General features: G+C 47.5%; 1 protein-coding gene across 1 annotated transcript; it reads left to right on the top strand.

Moving 5' to 3' along the window:
- Nucleotides 1-814: 814 nt before the first annotated feature.
- TIMM17A (translocase of inner mitochondrial membrane 17A) lies at nucleotides 815-11,920 on the top strand. Its single transcript, XM_082860753.1, has 6 exons — nucleotides 815-882; nucleotides 4,192-4,291; nucleotides 4,425-4,488; nucleotides 8,591-8,719; nucleotides 9,446-9,556; nucleotides 11,682-11,920. Exons 1-6 carry the CDS (start codon nucleotides 857-859, stop codon nucleotides 11,765-11,767), a joined length of 516 nt encoding a protein of 171 aa, XP_082716879.1. The 5' UTR covers nucleotides 815-856; the 3' UTR covers nucleotides 11,768-11,920.
- Nucleotides 11,921-12,939: the final 1,019 nt, after the last annotated feature.

The raw sequence follows: 12,939 nt of genomic DNA, 5'->3' as shown, positions 1-12,939 counted from the left end.
CAGGAAAAAAATATATACAAGTTTTAAAGTCAACCTCAAAAGTGCAGGGTGGGGAAGAGGTCCCGTAGCGGCTGTCACATGACAGGTTTTGCCGGCTGCAAGCTCAAAGGGCCCGGGGTCCCCAGCCTTTTGCTACCTCTTCTCTGAGCTAAACACCCCTCACGTCTCCCGGTGATCATTTGGAGTGCGGTCTGAAAGAGGCTTCGTTGTCGCTGTCCCTCACGTCGAGGACCCCCACGGGACACGAAGCTCCAGATATTCACAAACATTTATGGAACATCCACTACAGTCCGGCCCCGAGACTCTAAAGGACTCGGGCACTGCCCGCCCTAAAGAAGCTCCGGGTAGTCGGTGGGGCTTCACCAACTCTGACGAAGTAGGCAGCATTTAATCCACACTTGACAGCCAGGTACTAGAACAAAGAAACGTGTTCGGGAGTTCTGGGAACCCTAGCGGTGCAACACCAGGTTTGTCTTCGGCCACGCCCCGCGGCTTCCGTGACGGGTACCTCTCCGCACCTGGGCGGCCAGGGCGCCCCGCCCCCGCCCCCGCCCCGGGCGCCCCCGCCCCGGGCGCCCCCGCCCCGGGCGCCCCCGCCCCGGGCGCCCCCGCCCCGGGCGCCCCCGCCCCGGGCGCCCCCGCCCCGGGCGCCCCCGCCCCCGCCCCCGCCCGGAGCCTTGCCTTCCGCCCGGAGCCCCGCCTTCCGCCCCGCAGCCCTATTCCAGGCTCCCATTGGCTGCGGCAGGAGGCGGCGAGCCAATCCCCGCACACTTTAACGCCCTCCGCCTGGGATCACTTCCGCCGCCGGGCCAGGCCCCGCCCCGCTCGCCCGGCATCGCGGAGCGGCGGAATCAAGATGGAGGAGTATGCGCGCGAGCCTTGGTGAGCCAGCCCGCTGCCCGCCGCCTGCCCCTCTGCCACTGCCCGGCCCCCGGAGCGAGGCCGCCCTCAGCCGCGGGCTCGGCGGCGCCGGGGGCCGTGGGCACCCGGGCGTGAGCAGCCGGCTAGTCAGCGGGGGCCGCGGGGCCGCGCCGGGTGACCTTGCGGCAATTCGAGGGCGCCCCGGCTCGGCTGTGTGGCCCCGGCCCCTGCCCGGCCCGCGGGTGGGGAGCAGCCGCTCTGCCCGCCGGCGACCTTGGGCTCGTCCTTGCGCTCGGGCGGCTCGGCCTGCGTGGGGAGGGGGCGGTGCCCGGGAAGGGTCCGCGTGGGCGCGGCGGCCGCGGTCCGGGCTGGGGTTTCCCCGTGGGGTAGGGGCGGCGCGGTCGGGAAAACGGGGAGAGTAGCGTGTGTGAAAAGCCGGCGACGGGGGTCCGTTCATTCGGCATTTAGCGGGGGGGGGGTGGTGGTGGTCTGTGCCCCGCGCTCGGTCGGTCCCAGGAATGAAAGCATAGAGGAGTCAGGCACGCACACAGTTGAAGGCTTCGGAGGTCATGAGTGAAAAATCACAGCTTGTTTTTTGGGCTAACCACCTGTGTTTTTTGTAAGAGCAAGAACCAAGGTGTTGTCCAGCTGTGTGTAAGGGCCCAGGGCTTTACATTCTGACCTTCCAGCATTAGCCATGTTGCCTGCTTTGTGCATTTTTTCCTCCCTGAAATAAGATACAGAGTATGTTTCAGCGCCTCCCAGCTCTTTAAATTTATCTTCTCCAAAGGTAGTGGTCCCCCTTCCTGGGTTGTGCTCAGGTGTGCAGGACTCAGCATGCTGTACACTGCTGTTGTCACCTGCTCTTGGGTATGATATCGTGAAACAGGTTGGCATGAGGGGAAGATACTTGACTTTCTTGGGTTAAAGATGTTATGGGAATCATAAATTTTCATCTCCTACTAAATTAGGTGGCCCCTTTGCTTTCTCAGTACATATGTGCTGAAGCAGTACAGTCAGTTGTCTGGTTGGTTTTTTACTCAAAACTGCTTTGATCTTCTGGACTACCCTGTTTTCGTGAAGTCATCCGAGCTCCAACTATAAGCGTCTTTCTCCTCCCTCTGCACCTGCCCCAACACCATAGGCAGCCTGAATTCTTTCAAACCTTCCACCTTTCATTTCCTGTTGTCAGGATCTTACCTGGCATCCTTAATGCCTTTTACACTAGTTTCCTAATTGCTTTCCTTCTCTTCAGTCCTTTTTAATACATCATAGGTACTTAATCGTCCTAAATACTTTTTAATCATGTGTTTTGTTTTCAGAAGCCCTAGTCTATAGGATATAGTGGAAAGAATTTGGGGCCTTTGGCGTACTAGATTTTGTATTTAAATTGGTTCTACCAGTTATTACCTATATGACCTTGGGCAAGGTACTTAATCTGAGCTTCTGTTCAGGTATAAACTGGAGAGGAGACAGGGATACTCTTCTGCAAAGTTAAAAGATTAGGGAGTCTATAAGAAAATAAGCTAGCTTTCTTGAAAATCAGGTTATTTGCACTATAAGACACGTAAAACATTGTTGATACTTAGTAAATGATAACTTTAATCTTGTGGTTAGTTATTGGTTCCCTGTTGCCCTGTATTTGTCTGGCATTTACATTAGAGTCTGGCTTCAACCTTCCTTTTGTGTATCCGTCACTTCCCTGCAGGAACCTTGATTTAGCCAGACTTAGTTCAGAGACTGCATCTTGCCGTTGTTTTGGACGTCCTCTCTTGCAATCCTGCGGCTGCTCTCTGATCTGAATCCTGCTGTTCTTTACTGATTTTTTAAATACTCATTTTCATTCTAACTGATTATAGGATCATTTAGGGTCGATCGTTTAGAGTTAGTGACTCTCCTTTGTCTTTCCTTTTTACTTTTTTTTTTTGGTCGCAGCACGCAGCTTGTGGGATCTTAGTTCCCCAACCATGGATCGAACCTGGGCCCCGGCAGTGAAAGCACCGAGTCTTAACCACTGGACCACCAGGGATTCCCTGTCTCTTTACTTCTATTAATGTTTCTGCCGTTTTGAAGAAATTTTCCTAATCCTTTTTAGTCTCTCAGAGCACTGCTTCTCAAACTCTTAAAGTGAAATCAAGTCACCCGTGGATTGTGCTAAGCTGTGGACTCTGATTTAGTAGGTCCTGAGTGGGACCTCCCCAGAGCCTGCATTTGTAACGAGTTCCCAGCCCCGAAGCCTCAGGCTGACAGTTGGAACATCTGCCGCATGAGATCGTCATTCTGTCCAAACTCCTGATTTGTGTTAGACTTGGAAAGGACAAGGTGTTTCGTATTTCTGTCTGGCAAAGTGAGAAATTACTTATTATTCAGATTCTTCAGCAGCAACGATGCGCTGAACTCACACGGTTACTTGAGCAGTTGGATTGCGCATAGGGTCGTTACAGCATTTTACCCTTGAGACTGGAAAAGACATTTATGAATTGAATTATTCACAGACTTGTTTTTTTTTTTTCTTCTTTTGGCCATGCCGCGAGGCTTGCGGGATCTTAGTTCCCCAACCAAGGATCGAACCCGGGCCACCACAAGTGAAAGTGCTGAGTCCTAACCGCTGGACTGCCAGGGAATTCCCATTCGCAGACTTTTTAAGAAGCCAGATTCTTAGAAGAGTGGTTCTGTTCTACTGATCAGATTACTCATGTCGTCGTGCTGCATGAGTTAGGGTGCTGCATTTGGAAGCCGGGTTTACACATTTAACCTCTAATTATCAGATGTTAGAGGTTACTAATGTGTTAAGTGGATCTGATACAAACTTAAGTTCCAAATGCTAACTTGGACTCAGTAAACCCAAAAAGAAGTTTTAAAATTTAAATAATGTGTCTTCTTCTGCGCCTGTTGAAATTTTATTCTTTGGGTCTCAGCTTTAAATTTTGCTGCAGCTGGAGAGCTTTCCTTGGTCCCCCAGGCGACTGGGTCACCGTTGACTATAGTGTAATTTCCTAATGCGTGTTTTTTCACGCATTGTTTTCACGGTGCCTTTGAATAGATGCACTAGTAGTTGAGCAAATGAATAAAATGCTGTGAACAGTAGGGAGTTGAAGCCATTCAACTACAAGTTCATTCCCTGTAGCTTAGAAGACTTGGGCTGAATAGATGTGGATCTGTTTAGAATCCTTAATCTTTGTCTGTATTTTATGGGCCAGATGTTACTGGTTGCAGTGAGCCCTGCCCTGGAATCTGTTGTATATCCCTTATTAACAAAGAGGGTTTTATGGTTTATAAATGAGAAATACGCTCATCTTTTTTCTTTTTTTCTCTCTTTCCTGTTCTTAGCCCCTGGCGCATTGTGGACGACTGTGGTGGGGCCTTTACGATGGGAACCATAGGTGGTGGGATCTTTCAAGCAATCAAAGGTTTTCGCAATTCTCCGGTGGTAAGTGGATGAATGGTCTCATATCATCATTACTTGAGACCTGTTTGCTAATGTCACTTGGGCCCCATCAGTGGGTTGGAAATGTGTTATACTCCTAATGTATTTTTGGTTGCTTCCTTTTGTTTCCTTATAGGGAGTAAACCACAGACTACGAGGGAGTCTGACAGCTGTTAGAACCAGGGCTCCACAATTGGGAGGTAAGCAGAATGTTTCCATTTGTACTTCAGATGATTTTTTTCCTATTTTTTTGAAGATGAAATTCTGTTTTTTTTTTCTTCTTTTTTAGATTATACCAGTTAGCGATTTTAGTTTGGTCTGAATAACAGCTTGTCACAAGTTAGTATCTATGCGAATTCTTGATTTGTGATTTATTTGGAAAGTTAACTTGAATTGTTGCATCCATTTGAAACTCTGTCCTTCAGAAGCTCAGTGCGGTTTTGTTTCTGTTGGTTTCATTTGATTTTCTCCTGTTATCCAGACAGTGTGTCCACAGCTCAGGTTTGTGAGGGTCAGGAGTGATAGCTTCTGGGTTAGCATGAAACTGAAGAGGATGTGAACAGAAGGGTTAGGGTGTGTGAGAGGGACTGATGGAACTCACGGGGCTTCCTCCAGGTTTAGCTTTGGACATTGTGCCGAGGTCAGTGCAGGGGTGGAGAACGATTATGTCCATCACACTCTTTAAGCTTGGTAATTAATTCAGAAGCTGGGAGAAGAGAGAATAAGAAATCTGGGAGCTTATATTTGCTTGCAAAGATACAGTCAGGCTGAAGAGACCACATATAACACGTGAAATGGACTTAGCACTTTCAGTCGTTCCTTAGTGATTTTGTGCATCAGAAGAAATAATCTTCTCTCTGTTTTTATAGCATTTGTTTTCTTTAGAAGATAGTAGCCAATGTCTGTTGTTTATTCAGTGCCTGCCGTGTGCCAGGCACTCCAGGTGTTTCACAGGATTATTTTATTTAGTCCTCACAGCAACATAGGAGGTGAGTACTATTATCTCCATTTTCCAGATGAGGAAATTGAGGCTCCGAGGGTTGAAGTGATGGTGTATCTGTTTCCTGTTTTTCTCCCTGTAATAATTGTACACCCTGGAAAGTAAACAGTGACTAATTTTCCTTTGTTTTAATGGTTACCGTGTTGTTTAAGAGTGATAAGTAGTAAAAAAAAAAAAAAGAAAAGAAAAGTACACACCAAACCCTGAACCTTCGATAAATGCAGAAGTCATACAGGTTTACCAGGTTTCTTGAGAGGCTGCTTCTATCACATGCATTTTCAGTGAATAAAAAAAACAATCAGGTAACTGTCACAGTCAAGAAGAGCCTAAGGAGATAAGACTACTAAATGTTACGAGGTGTCCTGGAACAGAACAAGGACATAAAAACTAAGGAAATCTGAATTAAGTATGGACGTCAGTTAATAACGTGTCAGTATTGGGTTGCTGTGACAAGTGCACGGTGCTGATGTTAGATGCTGGGGAGACTGGATGTGGGGTATGTGGGAACTGTACCATCTTCACAGCTTTGCTGTGACTCTGAAACTAGTCTAAGAATAAAGGTTTGGTTAAAAAACAATCAGGGTGAAATAGAGGAAGAGTATGTTGTGGTGTGAGTGAATTGGAATCAGGCTTTTTAAGGAAACTACTGAGGAATCTTCATGGAGTCTTGAATTTTAAAAGTACTGGGATGGGCTTCCCTGGTGGCGCAGTGGTTGGGAGTCCGCCTGCCGATGCAGGGGACGCCGGTTCGTGCCCCGGTCCAGGAAGATTCCCCCATGCCGCGGAGCGGCTGGGCCCGTGAGCCATGGCCGCTGGGCCTGCGCATCCGGAGCCTGTGCTCCGCGATGGGAGAGGCCACGGCAGTGGGAGGCCCGCATACCACAAAAAACAAACAAAAAGCACTGGGATGGCACTTGCAGTTTAATTGAGTGGGCGTTTACTGAGCTCTTCCAGTTAAGCTCCTGGGAAAAGGCAGTGTGGGAAAGTCATAGTTGTGTCCTGAAAGGTCTTGTATTTTCATAGCAGAAATAAGACATGCTTTTGACGTGTCCCCATTATGCTTCCAGCCCTTCCTTGCATTTTGGAACAAGATGTTCCAGGCTCATCTTGTACTTTCCCTGCCTGAGTGTAGAGTCATCCGTCCCCAAGGAGCCCTGCTTCCTTCTAGTTGAGAATGGTACTTAGAAGCCAAAGTCTGGGCACTAAGTGTATCATTGCTGTGGGGCATTGCTGTTCCCAGGCCTTCTTAGGAATGTACTGTATATCTATGAACACACACCACGTACACGTACATACACAAGTTTGTATCTGTGTTTCTATATATCTATATGTATTAGGAATCATGGGTTCACACTGATACCTCTAAGTCCAGTCCAGCCCCACAGGTTCATTCTTCTTTCTCTTTTCATATGAATTCTTGGGCTAGGGCACCTTGTAACAGGCCACCCTTCCACATGGGCACACTGATCTCCATGCTTGGGAGTGTCCTTCCTGCGGACGCCTCCTCGCCCTGCTCCGGCTGTGGCTGCCCACACGGGGCCAGCCTTTTGTGTGGACTCAGTCTCCACTCTCATCAGCCACCATAGCTTACTCTGGCAGCCATTCTTGGGGTGGGCAGATATCAGATCCTTGTGAGGGAGTGGGAGAGCCTTGTTTGAAGAATTTGGTGAGATAATTCTAATATACTGGACATATCTCTCTCCCAGGGCACAGAGCCACTGAGTTAGGACAGACTATTTCATCTGTATGTAGCATGTGGTATTTAGTGTTGGACCGAAAACGAGGAGGCTCATGCATAATTTATTATTTTTTTAAAAACATACTTATTTGGCTCCTCCGAGTCTCAGTTGCGGCACGTGGGATGTTCGTTATGGCATGCAGGATCTTTTTAGTTGCGGCATGCGGGATCTTTTTCTTCGCTGCGGCACGCGGGATCTTTGTTGCCGCGTGCTGGATCTTTAGTTGTGTCATGTGGGCTCTTTTAGTTGCTACATGTGGGATCTTTAGTTGTAGCATGCGGGATCTTTAGTTGTGGCATGCGGGATCTTTAGTTGTGGCATGCAGGATCTTTAGTTGTGGCACGCGGGATCTTTTTAGTTGCGGCATGTGGGATCTTTTTTTTTGTTGCGGCACACGGGATCTTTGTTGCCGTTATGTGGGATCTTGAGTTGCGGCATGTGTGCGGGATCTAGTTCCCTGACCAGGGATTGAACCTGGGCCCCCTGCATTGGGAGCATGGAGTCTTAACCACTGGACCACCAGGGAAGTCCCTCATGCATACTTTAACTGGTTGTATCTGCTGGATTTAACTCACAGGGTGAGCTCTGGGGAAGGGTGCTGGTGATGGTCTGGTTCAGGCAGTTGGCGGAACCCAGTTTATTGTCCTTATTGACAAACCCCTGCTTCTGTGAGGTTTCAGAGGGTGAAGGATAACCTGACAAGGGCTCCTCAGTGCAGTTTTTCTTTCTTTAATCTTAATAAAAGAACTCTTCATAGAGTGTAAGTCATGTGTATTCATTTTAGAAGATTTGGAAAATAAAAGCACAAAGCAGTGAAATCGTCTTGTTATCATCTGTCACCCAGAGACGCTGACAATTAAAATCTTGGTGTTGCCTTTCTGTGTTTTGTGTGTACTTATACACGTGTACGTGTGGGTGTTTGTTTTTTATTTCACAGAATAGTCACTGTGTTTAGGAAGAGTTTAAAGTGCAAAGTAATCTGATTTAGGGTTGCTTTTAGTTTCATGCTTGAGGAATGAAGGATAGAAATGAGAGGAAAGGTAATTCCCATTCCCTCGAGGTTCCATAATTCAAACTGTTTGTATCACCCTTTTGCCCTTTATGTGTATTGGCTTACGCCTGTAGTACATCCCAGAATAGCCCAGTTTCTTTTGTTTTCACATCGGTGATTTTCGTAGAGCAGGTGCTCAGTGGCACTGACTGAAGAAAAGAAAAATAGAGGTAAGGTGACGAAAAGAAGGAAGGAGGACACTTCTTAAACAGATACACACTATTCTGAAAGGGGGTTTGAATGGGTTTAGCCCAACTCTTTTAGGCCTGGCTTATTTCTTTTAGGCTTTGGGCCCGTTGCTGATTTCCCTGCTGATGTAATACAAACCAAGCTTTATTAAAAAGATAAGTATTCTGACTCCTGTTCGGTGCTTATTCAAACTTGCTTGCATGTGTGTGTGAGAGTTTCAAGAATATAGAGAGTGTTGTTATTTAAGCTTGTTTCTGACTATTACATTTAAAGGCTAAAATATAAAAAATGAAATTTATTTGTTTTGTTTTTAAATAAAACAGGCAGCTTTGCCGTTTGGGGAGGCCTATTTTCCATGATTGACTGCAGTATGGTTCAAGTCAGAGGGAAAGAAGACCCCTGGAACTCCATCACGAGTGGTGCCTTAACAGGAGCCATCCTGGCAGCAAGAAGTAAGCAGGCCCAGACACACACATTGAAGCCAGCCCCTGCCTGCGCTTAGGGACACTGTAATAGACAGACGGAGCACTGTGTAACTTGGTGTAGTGAGCGTATATGGTGATTTGGGGGGAAGAGTAAAAGGATCTCTTAACTTGGAATGTTGAGGATGACAGAGCCTGGAGCTCTAACCAGTAATCCCCGTGGTTAAGAGCAGTTCAGGTTCTGCTTCTGCCACTTACTAGCTGTGTGACTGGGCAGTTTCTCTCCTCAGCCTCTGGAATTAATCATTGTACCTGTCACACAGCATTGTTATGAGTGAAGAGCTTAGATCCATCTTCTGGGTCTTTGGGACAGAGAGCAACCTAGGATTCCTTTGGGCATAGTGGGTGAGCCCAGGAGTCAGCACCCTCTTCTGTGAAGGGCCAGGTAGTAAATGTGTGGGCTTCGTGGGTTGTGAGGGCTTCCATCACATGTACTCAGCTCTGATGTCATGAGCGCAGCCTAGACAATACGTGAATGAACGCATGCTGTCCCAATACAACTGTATTTCCACCAGCAGGCCGTGGGCTGGATTTGACCTGCAGGCCATAGTTTGCTGACCCTGGTCCTGGTCAGCGAGAAAGGGGGTTTGGGAACGGGGAGTAGCATGGAGCCCTATGGACAGGTCTTTGCTTTATGGTGTCTTACCTTAACCTGGATTTCTGTTAAAGTAATCTCTCTGTTCTCAACGTGCTCAGACGGACCAGTGGCCATGGTTGGGTCAGCCGCGATGGGTGGCATTCTGCTAGCTCTCATCGAAGGAGCTGGTATCTTGTTGACAAGATTTGCCTCTGCCCAGTTTCCCAACGGTGAGTCGTCTTTCTGCCTGACACCACAGCTCAGACGTTTGAAATGGTTTCCCGATGTCTGCTCAAATGTGGCAGTTTGACATCTCTGCATCACACGTGAATACGCCGTGCTTCGTGAGGGTTCTGGCTCCGCACGGGTGTGGGTGCAGTTAGTTGTGTTTCATCTCAGTAACAGAATGCTTTGGCTGATGACTTGCTGTCGATCTTTCCTTAGAGTTCTTAGGTTTTATCAGTGCTCACTTGCTCATTCTAAGAAATTGCCGATCATTTCAGCGGTGCGGGAAGAAGGGTCCCTGCAGACGTGGAACAACGATGGCCGTCAGTCGCCAGCTTTTTACTGCCTGTGTGTGGGGCACTGCTCTAGCTGCCGGGGGCAGTGGGAGCGTCAGGCTGACACGCTCACAGATAAATGAGGTCATCTGGTTGTGCTGCTTCCTTGAAGAAAGTGAAGTAGCAGGAGAAGGTGACCCGTGGTTGGGGCTCACTTAGGGCCGGAAGGAGGGTTCTTCTGAGACGTTGGTGATGTAATGCGTTGCTCCTGTTGCTCCTGCCTGGTGCAGGGAAGGTGAGATGCTGGGTGGTTAGTGGTCCACAGGTGGTCACGACGTGGCCAGGGAATGTCTGCTCTGCGGCTGGCGTGTGCAGATGCTTGTAACTTAGAAAACTTGAGCTGTCTAAATGGGACTGTTCCTTGGCATTGGAAGGGAGCAGAAAGACACCGAGGGTCGTCATGGGGAAGAGCTGACCCGGCGTTTGGGGAAGGAAATACGCAGAACGGTGTGACTGGTTGGAAGTTAGTTTTGGAGCTTGGAAAGGATTCGGCGTAGAGTGAGGGACAGGTGACAGCTCCTGATTCGATTTGATTTCCCTGAGGCACCAGGCGAGGGATTCGGTGTCTTTTGGGCGCGGCTCTGAGGCCTGCTCCCTGTGGCCAGTGGGTGACCCGGGTGGCTCCTGGGCCCTCGGTCCTTGCCTCTGCTTTCAATCATTATTTCTCACTGAATACTCTGTTGTAATGGCCACTTTCTTATTTTGCTTTTTAGTTTAGCACTTTAGTGTGAAAGACTTCACATAAGATTTGAGAAAAGTTCCATGTTTGCAGAAATTCAGAAATTGATAGAACAATAACTCGGTCACACTGTCTTGTAGGATTTAGCCTTGTTTGCTGGGGTTTCGGCTTCTTTCCTCGGAAGGAGTTCTCTAAAAGAAGTGCTTTTTATTTTAGACAGGAGGAGTGTTTCCGAAAGGCTATGTGGGGGCAAAAATCTTTGAAAAGCTAATCATATTTTTCCAGTTAACTTACATGAAAGAGTTCTTAAAACAGAAAGATGAGATAAAACTGTATCGAAATGGTAACAGTGGTTATTTTTGGTTTATCTTTTTCACCCAGTGTCTTCTCCAGCTTTCTGTAATGAACAGATATTTTTAGAATATAAAAAAAACATCACTGGAGTAAAGTATTGGAAAGAAAGCCCTCTTTACCACTGTCCTCTTTCTCTCTTCCTTCCAGATATTTTTTAGTCTGCCTCAGTTTCCCTGAAGAAAAGAGGAGTGATTATTCCCATTAAAGTCTTTTTTTTAAAGAGCCACATTTTTTCTTAGGTCACAGGCCGTCCCATCCTTTGAAAGCAAATACTACAACACTTAGTTCTGCGCAAGCTAGGGGATGGCGGTGTCTTCCCATTTCAGGACCCATTCCTTACCTAGTTGTATAAATTGTATTACTGAGTTCTCTTGAAACGTGACTAAGGTACTTAAACTTTGTGAAAATAATTTTAAATAGCTACTGACAAATACATCAGGAGGTGTGAGAGATTCGTCCAGTCCTGATACGGCAGCTTGTTCAGCAGTTGCATTAAAACTGGCGTGTTGTTTCTTGCTGTAACTACTCCATGTGACTTCGCTGGCGTAGCATTTGAGAGCTGCTCGTTCTGGAGAAGGGCCGCCAGGCCGCCGGACGTTAGCACGCGCTCTCGTGGGAATCGGGCAGCTCGATAAAGAAATTCAGGTTACAGCTCTGATGTAGCACTTTGTTTTCTGAGTTGACTGATTTGCTCTTTACAGAGACTTGTCCCTTTAAATTACATAATATTCAGGTGGTGTTTAAATTCCCTCTTAATTGCAGGTCCTCCGCTTGCTGAAGACCCCTCCCAGTTGCCTTCAGCCCAGCTACCATCCTCACCTTTCGGGGACTACCAGCAATACCAGTAGGGCCTCTCTCCCAGGACTTCTGTAACAGAGTGAGCTGCGGTTCAAGGAAGGATTTCAGAAGATCAAATTCAGTCTGTTTTTAAAACTGTAGGTGGGACAACTATAGCCAAATAGGCTGTGAAGAGACATTTAGCACATTTTTCTATTTAAAGGAACGGGGGGGGGGGAGGGTCTTAAAAGATAATACATTTATTTATTCACACTTGGATTGCGTTTGTGATCAAAATAAATGTCTGAAATCTTTAGAAGGAAAAGCAGTAAGTGCTGAAGGACCAGTGGCAAACGGCAATGAAGCATGACCATCATTTCCTCGGGGACCTCTCTGCCTGGTTTTGTTCTGTTAGTCAAACAATAAAAAACGCCAGGAGATTGCTCTTTCTATTAAGATAAGTTGCAGAGTTCTACTTTTCATCCTTGAATTCAAATAATGCAGAGTCCGTTGAAAGTTGCACCTGGTACAGTCTCCAGGGATTGGTCCACAGCAAACACTTCCGGGCTGGAGGGCTGCGGGAAAGTGCTTAGCCTTCTCCTTGCGAGTAAAAAACACACCACGTCTTGGTTTCGAGGGTGTCGGATACAAAACTCTCTTCACCTCTGAGGCTACTGTGTCTTGATTCTTCATCATCAGAAAAGCTTCCTTCCGGTATACCCAGTTCCGTATGAGAAGGTTCCTGGAGGGTGTAATAGCCCTGGAAAAGTTTGGCGTTTATGGTGTGCTGGCAAGTATAATACATGCTGTTGTTCCTGTGTTGGAAGTCCCCTGAAGCTGATCTTCGTCGAGGGTGTGTTTTGGTGTATGGCCGGGTCTGGAAAATGGATTAGCATTTCGGAATAGGCCATTTTACTGGCTGTGCTGGAGATGCCGTGCGGCCTTACGGGAGGCAGGCTGTTACTCCCCGTTTACCTGCCTCTGTGAAACGGAGAGCAAATCCGTGTGGGTGTGGTGAGCACATGCATGTCTTGGCCCAATGCCACGTACATAGTGAGCATTTAATTTACTAATGCTGGTTTGATCTTTCTTTGTGTGGTAAAATGTACAGGAAATCATATTTATCATTTTAACCATCTGTAAGTGTACAGTTCGTGGAATTTACATACAGTGTAACAGTCACCATCGTGTATCCCAAAACTTCCTCCTCGTCACCAACAGAAACTCCCCATCCCACCCTCCC

Source organism: Leucopleurus acutus (genome assembly GCF_964270905.1).
Source record: "Leucopleurus acutus genome assembly, chromosome: 2".
NCBI lineage: Eukaryota > Metazoa > Chordata > Mammalia > Artiodactyla > Delphinidae > Leucopleurus > Leucopleurus acutus.
The sequence above is the reverse complement of the archived record's forward strand: the minus strand, read 5'-3'. Positions and strand labels throughout refer to the sequence as shown.